We start from the raw sequence: 16,913 nt of genomic DNA, 5'->3' as shown, positions 1-16,913 counted from the left end.
TAGATGTGAACAGTGTATTTCAAAGAAAAAAAATAAAGCAAAAGATATTCTACCTGCTTTTACTGACTTATTTAAGGTATTGTACACAGCTTGTTGATAATTCTTTGGTGGCGTTGCTTGCTGAAGATACATGGAGTAGATGGAACTGGAGTTCACTGTCTGTGGTCCTTTTCTGGGAGACTGAGGTCTTGATCCTTTATCAGCTAGAAAAGGTCTGATTGCCACAGTCAAAGGGAGTTCTGGCCTGCCATCTCCTCCTGGGAACAAGGGGGGACCAGAGGGTTGGTACGTGGGGCTGGGAGGTACCGAAATTCTCTGCTGGATCTGCTGTGAGGAGCTGGGCTGGTGCACGTTGCTGGGCGGCGGGAGGGGAACGGGCCTTTGCCGGTTGGCTATACTGGTGCCAGGTCTGGGCAGGCTGCCATCCTTCCTTCTTTCTAGAGAGTTTGTAGAACCTGTTCCTAAGGGAACTGGGCTTGGATAGGTCCCATAGTTTTGAGGCAACTGCTTGCTTACACCAGGAACTGTTGGTGGCACCTTTCCCAGGTCAAGACCCTATTAAGAACAATAAATAGTATATATCATTTAATTAAATAAAATACTCATGAGCAAGAACATTCCTCATTCAACAAAACATACTAACAGTCTTGTGGGACAGCAAAGAAGTTAATACAATTTGTGTTCTACCTGAGTTTATCACGGGACCTCATCATACCTCAGACAGAGCCCTCTGTTTAAAGGCACCTTCAGCTGTACCATATTTATATCAATACAGAACTATTTGCATACACGCAAAGCCTGAATAACTTGTTCGAGGTTCTGGATCTCAGTGTCTAGTTGATAACATATCTGACAACATATAGTGTAATAACAGAGTTTACTAAAACTATTTAAAGACCAGGTATTTATTCTTTAAAGATTATAGTCTTAAAGAATTTATAACATACTAGACCAACAGTGCAGACAGACAACATCAGTGGACTTGTTTAAGGATGGACTTAATTACTACTTCTGTGAGATTTTTATGAGTGAAAGAGTGCACTGAAAAAGTAATAACGTACACCAAGGAAAAAGACTAACAAAAATATGAGTTAGAAAAACAAGAAAGAGGAGGAGATGATTAGGAGAAGCAAAGAGAGAGAAAAGGGGAGACCAGATATGTAAAAGAACAGGAAAGAATATGAACTATTGAAATAAAAAAAATTATTTAAATTTAATAGATCTATAAATATATCAGAGATGAAACCCACCAGCTTATCAGTACTTCCTAATGCTGAAGTTGGCAAAGGCTGGCTGGATATAGTTCCTTGTTTTAAAGCAGTATCCATGCTTGATTCTTTCCAGTCTGTGTTGGAGATCTGAGGGGGTTTTACCACAGGGGTTGAGCTCTGTTTAAGTATTGGCCAATTTCCATCATTAGCTTGAAAACAGACAAAAATACTAGATTTAAGATAATCCATAAAAGCATTGCAAACAAGCAAAACAACATGTGAAATAGAATTGCTTAGATTACAACAGGATTAATTTGATTCTAGAAGTGAGATACATCATTATTAATGTTTGATTCATAAATTAATCCTGAAAGCCAAATCACTGCATATAATGTGCTGTTCATTACCCTTTGGCATTCAAATTGCACTGAAAATTTCTATAGAAAAAATGATGGTTAAAATTTGGCTTGTGTGTTGCATATTCTGCTATTAGAAGGCAAACAAATTCAGAACAAAAGTCCTTACAGAAACACTTCATCAACACAATTCTCTGGGTACTATCCAGAAACACAGGCAAACTACGCTCAGTGTTAAGTCTACATAAGCTCCCAGTGGACCTACTCCAAATTTAAACCATGGTTACCAGATTCATTCACTCATAACAGGATGTAAAAATTCCTTTCAACAGCAGGGTGGAATAAAAGCACACATGCCTTTGCTGGAAGTGGTGGTTAACTTACCTTTTGTTTTTCTTTAACATACTCACTTGATTAAAACTGCCCCAGAGATTTAATATTAAAAAAAATGTATAAAGTCCATTGACATCAACAACTCAAGTATCAAAACACAAGTCATGGGCTTTTATCTTCATCATATGCAAAAAACTATGCATAGCTGCACATAAACTGAGGCAACAAATCCTTAATGAAGTCCTAGATGCATTGAAATTTTATTAACTGTGTGAGACTATTTAGTTTCAGTTCTCTAAGTAAGCAAGAGAGTTTAAGTAGCCTAATAATTAGATCTGGTTTATAGTAACTAAATAGATCACATGTTAGATCCTAAGGATTTGATTTGCCTTTAAAAGATTAAGCTTCAGGTTTCTCTTCCTCTAAGGAGACCAGAGATCATTTCTCCCTCTCTGTGGCCTGTAATTATCTCAGTGGAGCACTTGAGATCAGTAAAGATGACACGTAACACATAACTAACTTTACCAGAGGACAGCAGCTAAAATGGAGTGGGCTCGTGTGAGAGGGGGAGATTGAGATTTCTGGACTCCACAGTAAGGCAACATCAAATGAAAATCAGGTATTTAGTGGCAGTTCCCTATTTCATTTCAGTTTGGAGCCCCTAGAACACAGAATCAGCAGGACTATTTCTAGAATTCTTTGCCATCCTCTGTTTAGTATAATGGATAGTCTCAGAATAAGCTGCATAGGAACATTCTATCGACAGTGAATTTAACATCACCACTTTACTTTCTGTCCATGAGCCTTACCCTCTTTCTTGAGTAGCCCTTAAAAAAGGGTTAACACTTGCAAATGTTTACACTGACAATACAGCAGATAGTCCAGAAATCACTTCTCAGACTTGCTAACTGCCAGGAAGTAATGAGGCCCAGCTTCAGTACTGGCAACATCCAAGAACTGAAGCTGTTGTGTGTTTTGTTCATTATTGTTTATAATGATCTGGTTATCAAGAGTGAGACCAGAAAAAGATGACTGCCTAAACACTTAGACCCTAAATAATGGCAAATTTTCCAACTATGGACTGAATGAATGTTTACTGTACAATATATGACATTCTGTAACTCCAGTAAAACATTTGATTTGAAGATCAATAAAAGCTGTCATAACTGATTCATGCTAAACATGAAAGCATCTTGAGCTGTAAGTTTAGTTGTGATGAAAACACAGGAACAACAGCAGAAGTTACAACAAATTTAATTATCTTACCTGCAAATTCAAGTCTACACTCTTCTAACAGAAAGACAGATATACAAAACCTTATTATAATCCTTGCAATTCCAAATATCAGCACATTCATCCCCAAATTCTGAGGTAACAGATTGGAAGTAAATTCAGACTCTCTCTCCTCTCTCTAACTTCACTGTGAGGGTGGTGAGACACTGGAACAGGTTGCCCAGAGAAGCTGTGGATGCCCCATCCCTAGAAGAGTTCAAGGCCAGGCTGGATGGGGCTCTGAGCAACCTGCTCTAGTGGAAGGTGTCCCTGCCCACGGCAGGAGGGTTGGAACACGATGATCTTTAGCATCCCTTCCAGTCAGCATTTGTCATGAGTGCACCTCTCAGGTACTCCCCCAACCCAAGCACTTAATGGAGCTGCTGCTGGAATCTGCAAGTGCAGTGTATGGCACCAGAGGCTGCCTGATGGTGCTAAGGGGAGGCAACCAAACGTCATTTGCCTTCTGAGATCTTTGGCCACACTAAACAGGTTTTGGATGCTCTGTCCCATCAGCAACACTCTCCTGACAAGGCCTCCCCAGCTCCTGCTCTCAGCCACCCCACAGCCATTCCGGCCAACTGGCTTCATTTTCTCCTCCACATGGCCCTCTTCCCAGCCTCCTGTAAACCTAACACCTGGTGTATTTCAGCTTTACATAAATAAGACAGTGACATGCAGACACAAAAGGTTTTGTACATTTTCTCTGACTTTACCTAAAATTTTTGTAGGTCTGGATCCAGGGTATTTAGTACAGCAACTGAAGTGCACTCCAAGCATAACATTTTAGTCCCAAGGAAGGGAGTAAAATTTTGCTATTGACTTGGACAGAGTGAGTTTTTATCCCAACTCCGCAGTCAGTGCAACATGGAAATTCAAAGTTTCTCACAAAGTAACTCAAACTAAGCCTGTATGTTATATATCTATCCAATCTAAGATATATTAAAACATGCTTTGGTGATTACCACAAATTTTCTAATAACATTTAGAGAATTTTGAGTTTTTTCAGTGAAGAAAACTCATCCCTGGTGCACTACTCCAGTACTCCTGGGATGAATTTACTGCAGATCTGTTTCTTTCAAAGATGAAAAGCAACTTCTCAACCATTTTACATTTCAACAGCATCTTCTACATGCCAGATCACAACACAGATTCTAAAGATGCTGTTTAATATGCATCTGTATGCAAGAGCTCAGATGACCATATTAAAAACTGAGTTCTTAGCTAGCCAGAGATCTTCTACGGACTCACAGTGCTGGGTGTCAAACAGAGTAGGTGCCAGGCGGATGACATTGTGAACAGCAGACTGAAGAGAAGTGGGAGGTGACAGAATAGGATCCACTATTATGTCTAAATCAGAAACCTTCCAGGTGTCTGGAGATTTTTTCACACACCCACAGTCTGTCTCTACCGGACACACCAAGGCAGATCCAGTTACACAGAAAAAGAAAGAAAAAAAGTGGTGGAAAAATTATAACAATGACAATGGAGAAAATTAGAACAGGAACACTCAGATAATGAGAAATAAAAGCATGACAGTTGAAACAAAGACTCAATTTCTTTTCTTCTGGTAGTATATAAGCTTTTCCTTACACAAATCTATTTTACAGAACTTCATTCAAGTACCTTCAGAGTAATAAACACAAAGTCAGTCCTAAGGCAGAATAATTACTTTTATAAAATCATAAAGTCCTGAGGTAGGTCTAGAAGGGGACATGTATATCTCGGAATGTTGATATTACAAAATTGTGAATTATTTTTTTGTTGGTGAACTTCAAAGTTATGAACTGTGCCTTCCCACATGCAGAAGAATGCGTATGTCTGAAAACAAAACTGTTGCAAATCTGACCCTTGACCCCACAGTTAAGTGTTTCCATATTTTCCATAAAACCACAGTGATGTGGTTTGTACAGCCTTTGAATATCTTTAGCTTATAAAGGTATTGTTAAATCACTAATATCAATAGAAATGATTGGAGCCCCTTTTTAAGTTCTGTTTGGATAATTTCACTTCCTATCCTTGGGGTTTTTTGGGGGGCATTTCTGACATTCTTTCCTACAGAGAGGTTCAGAGTGTCTTCCCTCCATCTCTTCCTCCCCATCTGGAAGCATGCTACAAATTTTGCTGGAGTATTCAGTTTTAAGTACTTGAATGTATGTAAATATTGCAGAAGCTATGGTCTACTGGTCATTCCTTATCTCATTTTTTATCTCTCCTAGGAGACCACGTAAACTAAGTCCTGTGGTTAGACCATTGGGATCATGCACTTTTATTTGTATTATGTATGTTTTCCTAGCTAACCATTTCTTAAGAATTCTGATTTTGCCAAGATGTGAGCAGAGAGGTGAAACTTGCCAGAATTGAGAACTTAAGGCACAAATATCATGACCTCCTTTTTTCAGTTTCCAATGTAAATTAAATAATAACAATAATAATAACTCTATTTTATAATGTAGATGGAATTATTGATTATTGGAGACATGGGAGCCAATTTTAGACAAAGTTCTGGGGAGTCCTCTGGAGGGGAAGCTTCTTCACTGAGTAAGGCAGAAACAAGTAAACAGTATCAATATTAAAGTTATTTTGTTTCAGAAGTGCTTCAAGCATCACAAATTCTCATATCTCAGCTGGAGCAAAAACCTCATATAGTTTTATGCTATTTCTTTATTTAGTCTCTTTCTGAGAAGTAATATTATTTTCACCTGCTCACTAACTTTGTTTTACTTGACAAAAAGCAACATATCATACGCAGTTGTTTATAATACAGTTTGCCAAAAAGTTGATTTCATTTTTATATCAAAACACATCAAGTAATCAAAAACCCATTAAAAACACAACATCGAATCTGTGAAGGAACATGTGCTCCCTTTTAGGGGTGTAGCAGACAGTAAAATTTCAAATAAAACACTCAATCTCCCAAGAAAAAAAAAAAATCACAGAAAGAGGCAAAAATATCACATATCAAATGATTGATCCAATTCCCAGAACAGGATCAAGACATCAAAACCCTGCCCCTTCCACTACAGAGATGTCAACACTGGGTCTCCTAAGATTATTCCTTTTCTTTATTAGTCCTTTTCAAACCATATGTATTAATAAACATCACATAAGTAGTTACCGGATTTTGATCTTCCATGTGTTGAGTTTGAAGCAATGGTGAGAGACTGTGGTTTAACTGGATCTACTGGTACAGCGTAAGTGCCAGCACTTGGAACTTGGATGTAAGGTCCCACTGCTGCCACCCTTCCTGAAGCACTCAAGGATGACTGGGGTGATGAAGTTCCATTAATACGATTCAACTAAAAGCAATCAGACAAATTGAAACGTGAATGTCCACTTAATCCAGGCCTTTGTGCACAAACAAGGACGTCTAAACTTACCACGCGCTGTAGCTAAAGCACATTAATAGTTATCATACTCCATGCTTCTACAAAAAGATAAAAGTAGTAGAAAGCACAAATTTTATTTCTTAAAACCAACACCTCGAAACCTAAATTTCTTAGTCACAGCACATACATCTCTCACAGAAACCCTTATCTGTGTCAGGTCTCTTTCACTGTGACTTTCTTAAGGCAACGGTCTAAAACGAGTTCTTAAATTATCAAATATTTATGTTGGCTTTTTTCTTTAAAAGAAATAACTCCAGCTAGGAATACATATGGAAATCCAGAACTGATCTCTCCAGTCCTTCTTTTTAAAGTTCCAGACAACTATTGTGACTAATTTTATCAGACCATTTCTATTTTTATCCATTTTCCATACTGTATTTTACAAAACCCAATTCTCCTATGCATTCCTCCTTTGAAACACAGTGCATAGTCATACTTTGCTTCCTAGAAATATAAACTGCTCTGATTTTTAATATAGTATCTATAATTTTAATATGTCTCTGCCATAAACAAAAATAAAAGGAAACATATTCTGTCTAACAGTTTTTGGATATCTATGGGAAACCTTAAAATATAGTTTTAAGAAGCCTGCTACTTTTAGCATAAGTTCTTTAGATGTAGCTGTATTACTTGACTGGGAAAAAGTGAGAGTCTATGTAGTTTTTATAGGCCCTTGATATACTGAAGTGTGGCCCTTTTAACAGTTTATCTTACAGGAATGTTTTCTTTTTGACGTGCCTCAACTTTTTTCTTGTATAGTCGTTCGCGGAGCTCGTTGATTCTCTTGTCCATCATAGCCACCTCCATATTGCGTTTGTTTAGGAGTTCTTTCTGTTGCTGAAGCTTGGAGTTCTGCTCCTGGTTAAGCCTGTTACGGATCTTCAAAAAGAAAACAGGAAAGAAAAAAAAAAAAAAAGGAAAAAAGCACTTGTTAGGACAGTTATTTCATTCTGTCTGTTGGCAAGTTGGTTTTTAACACAGTGTTAAAAAACCCAAAGCAATTTGGATCAGCAACTTGTTCTGGCATCTCTAATTTATGCTTCCACACATCCTGTCAAGTTAGCATTTGCAACCATAAACAATTCTTAGAAGAAAACAGCAAAAGAATGTCCTCAAAAAACCCTAGTGGATGCCTATTAAATACATACAGATTGCATCCATGTATAGGAAATGGATTGAGGAATTAGGCATAAAGACATTTCAGAACAGATTTCTACTGTGAAAAATCAAGTCACAGAAAAGGTTTGCTAAAAGTTATGTTTAACCAAGACAGTTTGTCTATCATGAAAACTAAGTGATGGAAAACATACAACAAAAATTATGCTATTGATTCTACTTCCAGTTCCACACAAAGCTCCTCAGTGTCTGGAGGGGACGCTGACTGAACTGCGAGTGCAGGGACTGGGCACAGATTTTCCTCTCTGCATGGGGATTAAACTGAAACCTTCACAGCAGGTTTCCAGTAGATTAGAAGATGGATTACCTTTATGGTCTAAATCAACCGTGACACTCTTTATAATTATTTCTCTTGCTTTGCCATTGGCATTTTTTCATACTTTCAATAACTCTGACATTGTCTCAGTGTTCCAATTTTCATGGTAATGTTACATGCAAAAAACACCTGAGGCAAATTTAAGTCTTGATAAACACGTATGGGATTGTTGTGAAGCACAAGAGAGAAATCTTCATCTATTGAGCATCTTTGCACTTAGAATATTCAAAGGCAGATATGCCTTGTATAAATGGGGAAAGGGAAAAAAGAGAGAAAGAGGACCCTTACTACTATTCCATGATAATGGGATGGATTAATTTGCATGTTGTATTTGCTCATGTAAAGAAATGAGTGATACTAATTTTGAAATTAAAATTAATTTTAAAATATTCAATATATTAGAGCTGTTGCCTTGATCACAATAAAGTACACGAGTAAATTAAAAAGAGCCCTGAAAATCTGCTAGCAAACAGATGGACAAAATTTCAAATGTGAACTGAATATTTCATTACTCGTGTGATAACTACAAAGTAGAAAAGTACCAAAATTAATTTCTAAAACAATTTTTGGGAGAAATTAACACAAATAATAGATTATGTAAACATTCACTATTTCTGTATTAGGGGCTGAGAAATGCCCTTCGGAACACTTATGTTAAAGAAACATTATATGTTAAAGAAACAACCAAACAGTTATAAAGCTAATGAAGTTTTTCTTGAAAAAGGCTTATATGCCAGCTACAACTTTATACATTAACAGCATTCCAATACACTACTTTTATGACATGTAATGGAACCAAACAGCCACTTGTAAGAGCAGTAATGCAACTTTTTAAAATCTGCAGTTATAATCCAAATAGCATCTTTTTGTTACTTACCTGTAGCTCTTGATACAACTTTTTTAATTCTACTGCTGCAGGCCCTGTCATTTGTCCATTGTAAGACTGAAACCCATTCAGTTTCCCTTTCCTTAAATCCTCCAGTTGCTGGGTAAGTTGATCCACTTTTAACACTGCAGCCTGCAGCTCCTGCTGCTTTTCCTGGAACATGGCACTTATATGCTCAATTTCAGTTGCTAAAATTAACAAGATAAAAATAACAAAAAAAAAATTAAATAAAGCAGAAGTTGTTAATTTCTTAATTCTACAAGTATTAAGAAATACAATACACTAGCTTTAAATCTAGTATATGCAGGCAAACATAAAATATGTGTTGCAAATTTGCTAACATTGTAATATTTCCTTATAGTTAGAGAGCACTTATTCTGACTTTATGTTTGACTATATAAAACAAACAAAAAGTTCTGTCATATACAAATTTCATGGAAACACAGCAACCCCTGTAAGACAAAAAACATTCTATCTGAAATCCTGCTTCCATGCTACATTGACTAGCAATTATAGCATTATTTGCTAGTCACGCAGTGAACAGTAAACAAAATAAACTAAGAACTCCACGTACACAGATTGCCATTCATAATCTTGCTGTAGTCCACTTGTCCTCTCATGGCACGGATTTTTTTCAGCTTTGTCTCCTGGGTTTCAACACGTTCTTTAAGTTTTTGGAGCTTTTCACTCTCAGAAACAGACTGCTGCTGCCGACGTTCTTGCTGCTTCAGGTAACGCAAACGTTGTTCCTGACAAAATGAGGTTTTAGACTTGTTACCCATTTATTTAAAAAAAAAAATAATTTTAACATAGAAATACCTATCACTACAATCAGGTTTTTTACTTCCACAAATCAGAAAAGGTCGGATGTAGTTAAAATATGTGTCAGTTCTAGGAAAAACTCTTTAACATCAAGTTAACAAATCTGTTTCAGAGCAGAGATTCAAGATTTTCTTAGACCAAAAATATCATATTTACATACATATGCAAATGTAACCCTAGTTTGAACACCCATTCAAACACATCTGTGAAGCTTCCTCTGGTATTTCTTTTCTGACACTACTAACAGTTTTCTTGCTGTTGCAAAATAAATTTCCAGTGCTGTTATCCAGCTTCCCAAAGATGACAAAATATGTCCAGCAGACCATTTTAAACAAGCTGCTGTAAGATAATGCTCCACTTCTAAATAACAGTCCTTCTGCTGGGCCCACAAAGAAAATTGTCCTTTTTTAATACTATTTCCATCAAGAAAGAACAACAGAATCATTCGGTTGATTCCTAGGTGGTCCATGCATCCAAGGTATATTATGTATTACAATACACTTCAAACAATGTCAAAACCATTAAACCCACTCCCCACTCTACAAACACACTTGGATTCTCACATCTCGGAGACTTGGGAAATGTAATACATGAATTGGGTATATTCTCACCTCACACACTATTACTGTACTGGTGTGAACGAGCTGCTAAAGATGAGCACAGAGTCCAGCCTGGTCTGCCAAAGACCATGAAGGGGGTCACACAAAAGTGACAAACCCTCACAGTATTTTTATAAAGACACACAGGTTGTTGTAGTACCATTTACACTACAAGACTGTGCACTGCCCAGCCTAAGAGTATTTTGGTAAAATGGATTTCTCAAGCTATTTCTTGAGCTTATTTGAAATGAATCAGTTTGTTTTTCTCTACCCATGAAACTTATGCTTGCATATGTTGAAGAAAATGGGTATTTATGATGATCTGTATATAATTATTACCTTAGCAACCAACATTTGCTGTTGATTTTCAATCTGCTGCTGTTGTCGGGCAGCCATATCTTGCAGCTCAGAAAGAGTGAGCTCAACACGTGGATTCCCAACCTGCAGAACAGAAAATTTTACATTAATGTGTTGATGTATATTAAATGTTCTGATGATACAAGCTAATTCCCCACTCCTCAGAGGAAGGCTAAAGCCTCCTCCCTGGTCCTCAGAGGAAGAATAATGATGGACACCTATGAGAAAGTAAGGAACCTCAGAGCAGAAAGGAGGGACACAGACAGAATAGGGGCAGAAAAAGCAAAAAGTGAATGGAAGAGGAAAACGCTAAAGGGTGAAACAAGAAGAAGAAAAAGCCCTCATCCTACATTTAATGCTGCTCTGTTCACGTGTTTGGTAGCACTGGCACACAGTTCTGGTATGGCACAAGAGAACACACATGCAAGCAAGTATTTTAAGCAGTACAGCAATCTGAAGCTTCTTTCATTTTCTAACATTTTCAGTGTAACTACCTTGGGAGCTTTAAGTGCTGGTTCATGTTATTTACCTATGGACAAGACCATGTGAGAACCTTTATATAAAGCATCACTAAGCTCATATCCAAAGATGGTGAAATTTCTGACATATTGGAGCATTTAAGGTAAGAATTTGTTTCACTTTGTACAGACTATTTTTCACAAAGTAAAGTTAATCCCCTTTGGATAAGTAAGTGGCTATTACTTTGAATGAATGCAAGATGTAGCAAAGATTTATCACTCCTTTTGCATTTCAAAACTAACACATAATTTACAAAATAAAAATAGAGAGGCAATTGACGAAAATTATTTAAAATTCACATGTGAGACCAAATCTCATGTGTTTCAAAAAATGAATGCATTGTTTCAGTATGCTTACAGTTCTATCAACAAATATAGTTTACATCTATACATCAAAGTACTTCAACCACACTTTTTCCTACACTGTGTCAAGAAAGAGAGTGCAGTGTAACAAGACAGATTCCAGCTGACACTTCCCAGATACCTGTTTTGCTGCTCAGAAAACCCAAACCCATAACCTTAGAAGTGCACAGTTTAACCACCACTTCAGAATTTCCACAGAAAGAAAATAGCAGTCTTTGAGAAATTGTGTTGCAAAGTTCAGAACAGCCCAAGATTTGTTTCAAAGTCTTTAAACGCAATTCAATCAATTTATGGGATCAACGTAAAAGCTGGACTACTGCACTCTAAAAATTCAATAAACCATGTACTATTTTCACCAAACTACATGACTACACTATTAGTAAACCAAATAAAAATTACATCACTTCCTGTCCCCAGTATAGTCAACACTGCTGAAAAGGAAAAGACAATTAAATGGTTTGGACATATTGATAAATAAAACTGTTTCAAATTAATGTTTACAAAATGGAATGAGGTCTAAATGTTTTATGGACATACAGTTAAAAAAAAAAAAAAAGATAAACTCACCCCCCCACACACCCAAATCAATCACACATCAGGATTGTGGATCTGATCATACGTGATCCCAGAGGAAAGCTGATTTAGCTGCTCCACTTTTCTGGGCCCACCCTACTGACTTCCAATAATCTTGTCTGACATATCCTCCTGCAATACTTGTACTTCACTCTAAGAAAAGTAAAATTCTCCTCTAATATCTTGTTGATATCACAGTACCTAAGCCACTTTGATTGACTTTTTTTTCATATTTCTGCATCTAATTCCTACATAAGTAAGTATCAGTTCTCTAACCAATGCATAATACAAAACTATTTCTTTAAGTTTCCTTCAGGAAAGGAAAATACTATTTGTTCTAACTGATTTCTCTTTGGGGTTTTTGTTGTTTTGTTTTGTTTTTATTTTTTTTTTTTTTTGCTACCTGAATTAATATTGGATTGCTATCTTTAAAGCTGCTTCATCTTGGTATGATATAGACATATCAGCTAAAACGTTTAGATAAAGTTAGTCCCTGTTTGAATATTTCCCACTGAATAAATTATGAAGCAAAATTATAAATCTTACTGGATACTACCACTGAAACTTGTCTTACTAGTCAACAATAATGAAAACTATTTATAGAAGTAATTTGAAAGGGTAAAGTCCACTCAAAACACTAATTTTCTATTTCAACATTTTGCTAGTGAACACAGTTATTAAAAAAAAAAAAAAGGATTGAACTTAGAAGTGAGTACTTTAATTAGCATTAGCATGACTTATGAAGAGTCCTTCCCAATATTCTCTAAGGCCAAATAACCTGTATGCACTTGTGGCCACCAAGAGAGACATTTTATTCTTAATTACTGACTGAAAGGCACTAATTGGCTAAGAAAGTAAGGAAGTTTTTCCAAGTGCCATCCACAAATCAAAACGTGCTTACTTGAGACAAGAAAGTAACACAGAAAAACCAGATGCTACTCTCAAAACATGTTCAGGCTCTGCTGACTTCCTTTGGCATGACCAACTGCCAGAAAAAAAAGTAAACCTCTACATCTTCTTCTGCTGGATTCAGCAGGCAATTCTTCCAAAGGGTTCAAAATGGCATGAAGGCTTCCCTCTGGATCAGTGATTTTAAAAAGTTAAAAGGGGTGTGTGTGTGTGAATTGATAGCATTCTCTCAATATACATGTGCTCTCAGAAATATATAACTTGCATCAGATAATGTAAAGTTTTCCCAGTGCTTCCCTTCTTTCTGCTTTGATCACCAGTTTAGATAACAACATTCTATTTCCATTAGTAATTTTGAACATAACACTGTACAAGAAATAGAAAGATGCGTTATTCTGCTAAGAAATCTCGTTAAAAATATATCCAGACTCAAAAAGTAGTATCTCTATACAGGTTGTGCATATTTCAAAGTGAAAAAGCCATTTTACCAAGTGAAAATTACAGATTTTCTAAATGGGTAGTATAACCTGGAATAAACAGTGACAATAAGAAAGTGGTTTGTAAAACCACCAGAAACAAAAAAAACACCCAAACCTAGTTTAATCCAAAAGCTCAATATTTTTACTCCTTTAAATAGGCATATTTGAAAGTATATCTTACAACACCTGGAAAAAGCACTACATTATTTTGTATCATGTAAAATACAGAAGACTAATTATAAGATTAATGCAAATATTAGTGTCTCCTTGAAGAAGCTATTAACTACTGTAAAATGTTCCATTCAGAAAGTGTAATGTCTAAAAACCTTTTATAGATGGCAAAGCACAAGAACATGGGAAACAGTAATAATTAACCAGTTAAATACTAACGCCCTATGAGAAATACCTTAACGTTCACCTCACTGAATACCAGTAAAGTGTCCCTTTCACTTCCAACAGCTACACTATACCCAGGAAAGTAAAGAGACAGCTGAGGAAACGTAGCACTGAACCTGTAACTTCACTTGTAGCTTGTTCCTTTTCATCCACATGGCAAAAGCAGTAAACAGACTGAGCAGAATTCCTCTTCAACATCAAGTCAATTGGTTTTAGACAGACTGTTGCTGATTTCAGGTCTCCAAAACAGGACAGCATCATTTCTGAACCAGCATAAAAAACACCGACTCTTTCTCTTATCAAGATCTAGTTAAATCAATCAGTCTAGAGCATTTCATATTAGTTGAGTCTGCTTGCAATAATGCAAACCCCACCACTGAAAAAAGTCAGTCTCAGTCCTTCAGAACTCCAGGCTATGGACGGCAAAGAGAGCGCTGCATTTTTAGTTCTTTAATGAGGCTGTTGGTTTCTCAGATTCTTGAGTTTGTGCTGTTCATACTGGTTATTAACAATTCCATCCACGGAGTAAGACACTCACCTCTCATAACAAACATCAGCCTATCACATTTAAGGTCCAGACCTCCTCCTTTCTCCTGCACAGCAAGGGAAACCAACCTCCTACAGAACTGACTCCTGAAGGAGGTACTAAAAAGCCACTACAAATACCTACTCCTCCAGATTCCACAGATTCATTTGCTACACGGTGATACATCAAAGCAGACAGTTTTGCTGAACTGTAAATTTCTTTTCATTGATTCACAGGAGCATTTACACAGAGATGAATTCCTAAATGAAATGCTAACACAGTAAACACAGCACTATTAGGCACTAACGAAGTATTATGTATGTCTCATGTAGACAAGAACAATTTACACCTATATTCACCAATTTCATAGTATTGACAAGAATCTTAAAAAAATTGTATTTATGTTGTTGAACTGCAGTTTAAAAGGGCATGATGAAAGATAGAATTTGTAATGAACTGGAGTTTCAGCTTGTGACATCACCCTCCTACTACAAGCTAATATTTTACCATTTGATGATTAATATTTTTGAGACAGGTGAAATGAATGGTACAGCAGTAATTAAATAGTTTGGGAACTAGTTTACAAGCAGACTCAAAACAAATCATACCTTAGGTATTTAATTAAGGAAAGGAACCTCCTTTAATATTTATTTCTACATATTAGTCTTGTCACTCTGAAAATTCATTTTCTTATTCCTCCTTCCTTTCTATGCTGTTATGTTTAGTATCACAAACACCTCAGTCTACATACTTCTGGGCTATTATGAATGGCTTACTCATTGGTAACTCACAATGGTAAATGAAAAATTGCATCTGAACTCAAAATATTTCTTTGACAAGCAGGATATACTGCAGTCAAGGGCAGCTGTAAGCAATAAGGGTAGATTCCAGTGGTTTTTTGCCTTTACTCCCATCAGAAAACTCTCTTTTAGGAGGAATCTAATTATGTCAATATTAAAATAAAAACCCCATGAGTCCAACCTTTTGAATAGATGATTTTTAAAAAGATGGTAATTGGGATGTGGTCTGATTTTATGCATTTCTTTGACTCCATGTTTAACCCATGAAGATACTTATTTCTGATAATTTTCCAAGTTTGCACCAGTAAGAACAGAGTTACTTTGAGAATAACAATGAATCATACGCCAAACACACACCCGAGACTGTTATGATTTCAGAAGATCTTTAAAGGAAAACAACAAATATTCAAAAGCTTTACGAGCCACCATAATGACTGGTAGTCTCATGTTTAGGTTCAGCAACACCCAGCCACTCAAACAGCCAGTGTAAAGCATACTGTGACCAATTAAACAAAAAAGAAAAGCAGAGTAGTACAAGAATTTACCAGTCATTTCCTGCACATTATCTCTTCGGATCTTTTTCTAGGTTTGCAAGAACCACCATGTCATCAACTTCCCTTATCTATTACTTCCTTCTTTTTCAGATAGGTGTTCACACCCATCTCCCACACAAAACTTAAGTTCCTTTCCCAAAACCCCCCACTAGGAACCATAGGTTCAGGTACCTCCAGCCTCCCTGGACAAACTGCTGTGCATATTCTTGTAAACTCAAATCACGTTCAATCAACTCTCTCTCACATGTTTTCTAGTCTTCTTCCTATCATTCACTCCCATCACCTCTATCCTTATTCCCTCATTTACTACTTCTCTTTTCGTACTTTGTTCCACTCTCCTCTCTTGTCACAGTGAGAAATTCAGGTGAGGTTAAACCACCAATTGCCAAGGTGCAACTTAAATAAAATGTAATCGACTGGCATGCAGAGAGTCAAGAAGGTCTGTGCCTAAGCTTTTACCATGGAGCCCAGAAGGGCTGGTTCTGACTTCAGCCAGCAAAAGGGCAACCCAGAAAGTTTTTCTGCTTCTACTTTCAACCACCCATTAATTTATTAAAAAGTCAATACCGAGCAGCTACTGAAGCTAGCACAGCATACATCTCATCTGCAGCCCAGCTACACTTTATTTTTTACATAGACTGCCACTCTAAAACTGTAGTACAGATAAGGCCTTTTTAGCCAAAAAAAAATAAAAAAAAAAATAAAGGTACTCCTTCTCTGAAGTCCATACCTCCTCTCCTGTGATGGTAAAGGTAATCATATCTTCAACCAGAAGAAATGTGAAAGAGAGAAACAAACCACTCTTCAGCCAAAATGGGACAACACCAGCATGTCAAAGGCTGGTGGGGCGGGGATAAACACTACAAAATCAAAACCCCAACCCCCCAAAAAACACACTATTATTAGAGGCAGAAACTGAAGCAGAGAAAAATCCAAGAAGCAACTCCTTTGGGCTCATGAAAGAATTTACACCTCCATGTGGGATTCATTAAGGAGACAATTTTGCCATGGTAAAACCAAAATATCTTCATCATCCTAAGAGGAGAGGGACAGCAGAGGCCAGAAAGGAACTGAGTTG

At 36.8% G+C, this 16,913-nt stretch overlaps 1 protein-coding gene across 7 annotated transcripts in view; it reads right to left on the bottom strand.

Annotated features, from left to right (window-relative positions):
- Positions 1 to 16,913, bottom strand: part of PPP1R13B (protein phosphatase 1 regulatory subunit 13B) — a 69,427-nt gene that overhangs the window by 7,466 nt on the left and 45,048 nt on the right. For 3 of the 7 annotated variants that reach the window (XM_051769478.1, XM_051769479.1, XM_051769476.1), the window contains exons 5-12: positions 10,700 to 10,801; positions 9,514 to 9,688; positions 8,931 to 9,127; positions 7,276 to 7,440; positions 6,291 to 6,471; positions 4,424 to 4,579; positions 1,251 to 1,420; positions 54 to 555 (exon numbers count right to left, since the gene is read on the bottom strand). In XM_051769478.1, the coding sequence (XP_051625438.1) occupies positions 54 to 555; positions 1,251 to 1,420; positions 4,424 to 4,579; positions 6,291 to 6,471; positions 7,276 to 7,440; positions 8,931 to 9,127; positions 9,514 to 9,688; positions 10,700 to 10,801 (1,648 nt within the window). Of the gene's footprint in view, positions 1 to 53; positions 556 to 1,250; positions 1,421 to 4,423; positions 4,580 to 6,290; positions 6,472 to 7,275; positions 7,441 to 8,930; positions 9,128 to 9,513; positions 9,689 to 10,699; positions 10,802 to 14,071; positions 14,479 to 16,913 lie in introns of those variants that run through there. The other 4 variants (XM_051769482.1, XM_051769477.1, XM_051769480.1 and 1 more) reach the window with 4 other exon arrangements.

This window comes from Manacus candei, unplaced genomic scaffold (genome assembly GCF_025592945.1).
Source record: "Manacus candei isolate 608988 ecotype Guabito, Panama unplaced genomic scaffold, ASM2559294v1 h1tg000109l, whole genome shotgun sequence".
Taxonomy (NCBI): Eukaryota; Metazoa; Chordata; class Aves; order Passeriformes; family Pipridae; genus Manacus; species Manacus candei.
Note: the sequence above shows the minus strand (reverse complement) of the source record. Positions and strands in the feature narration are given on the sequence as shown.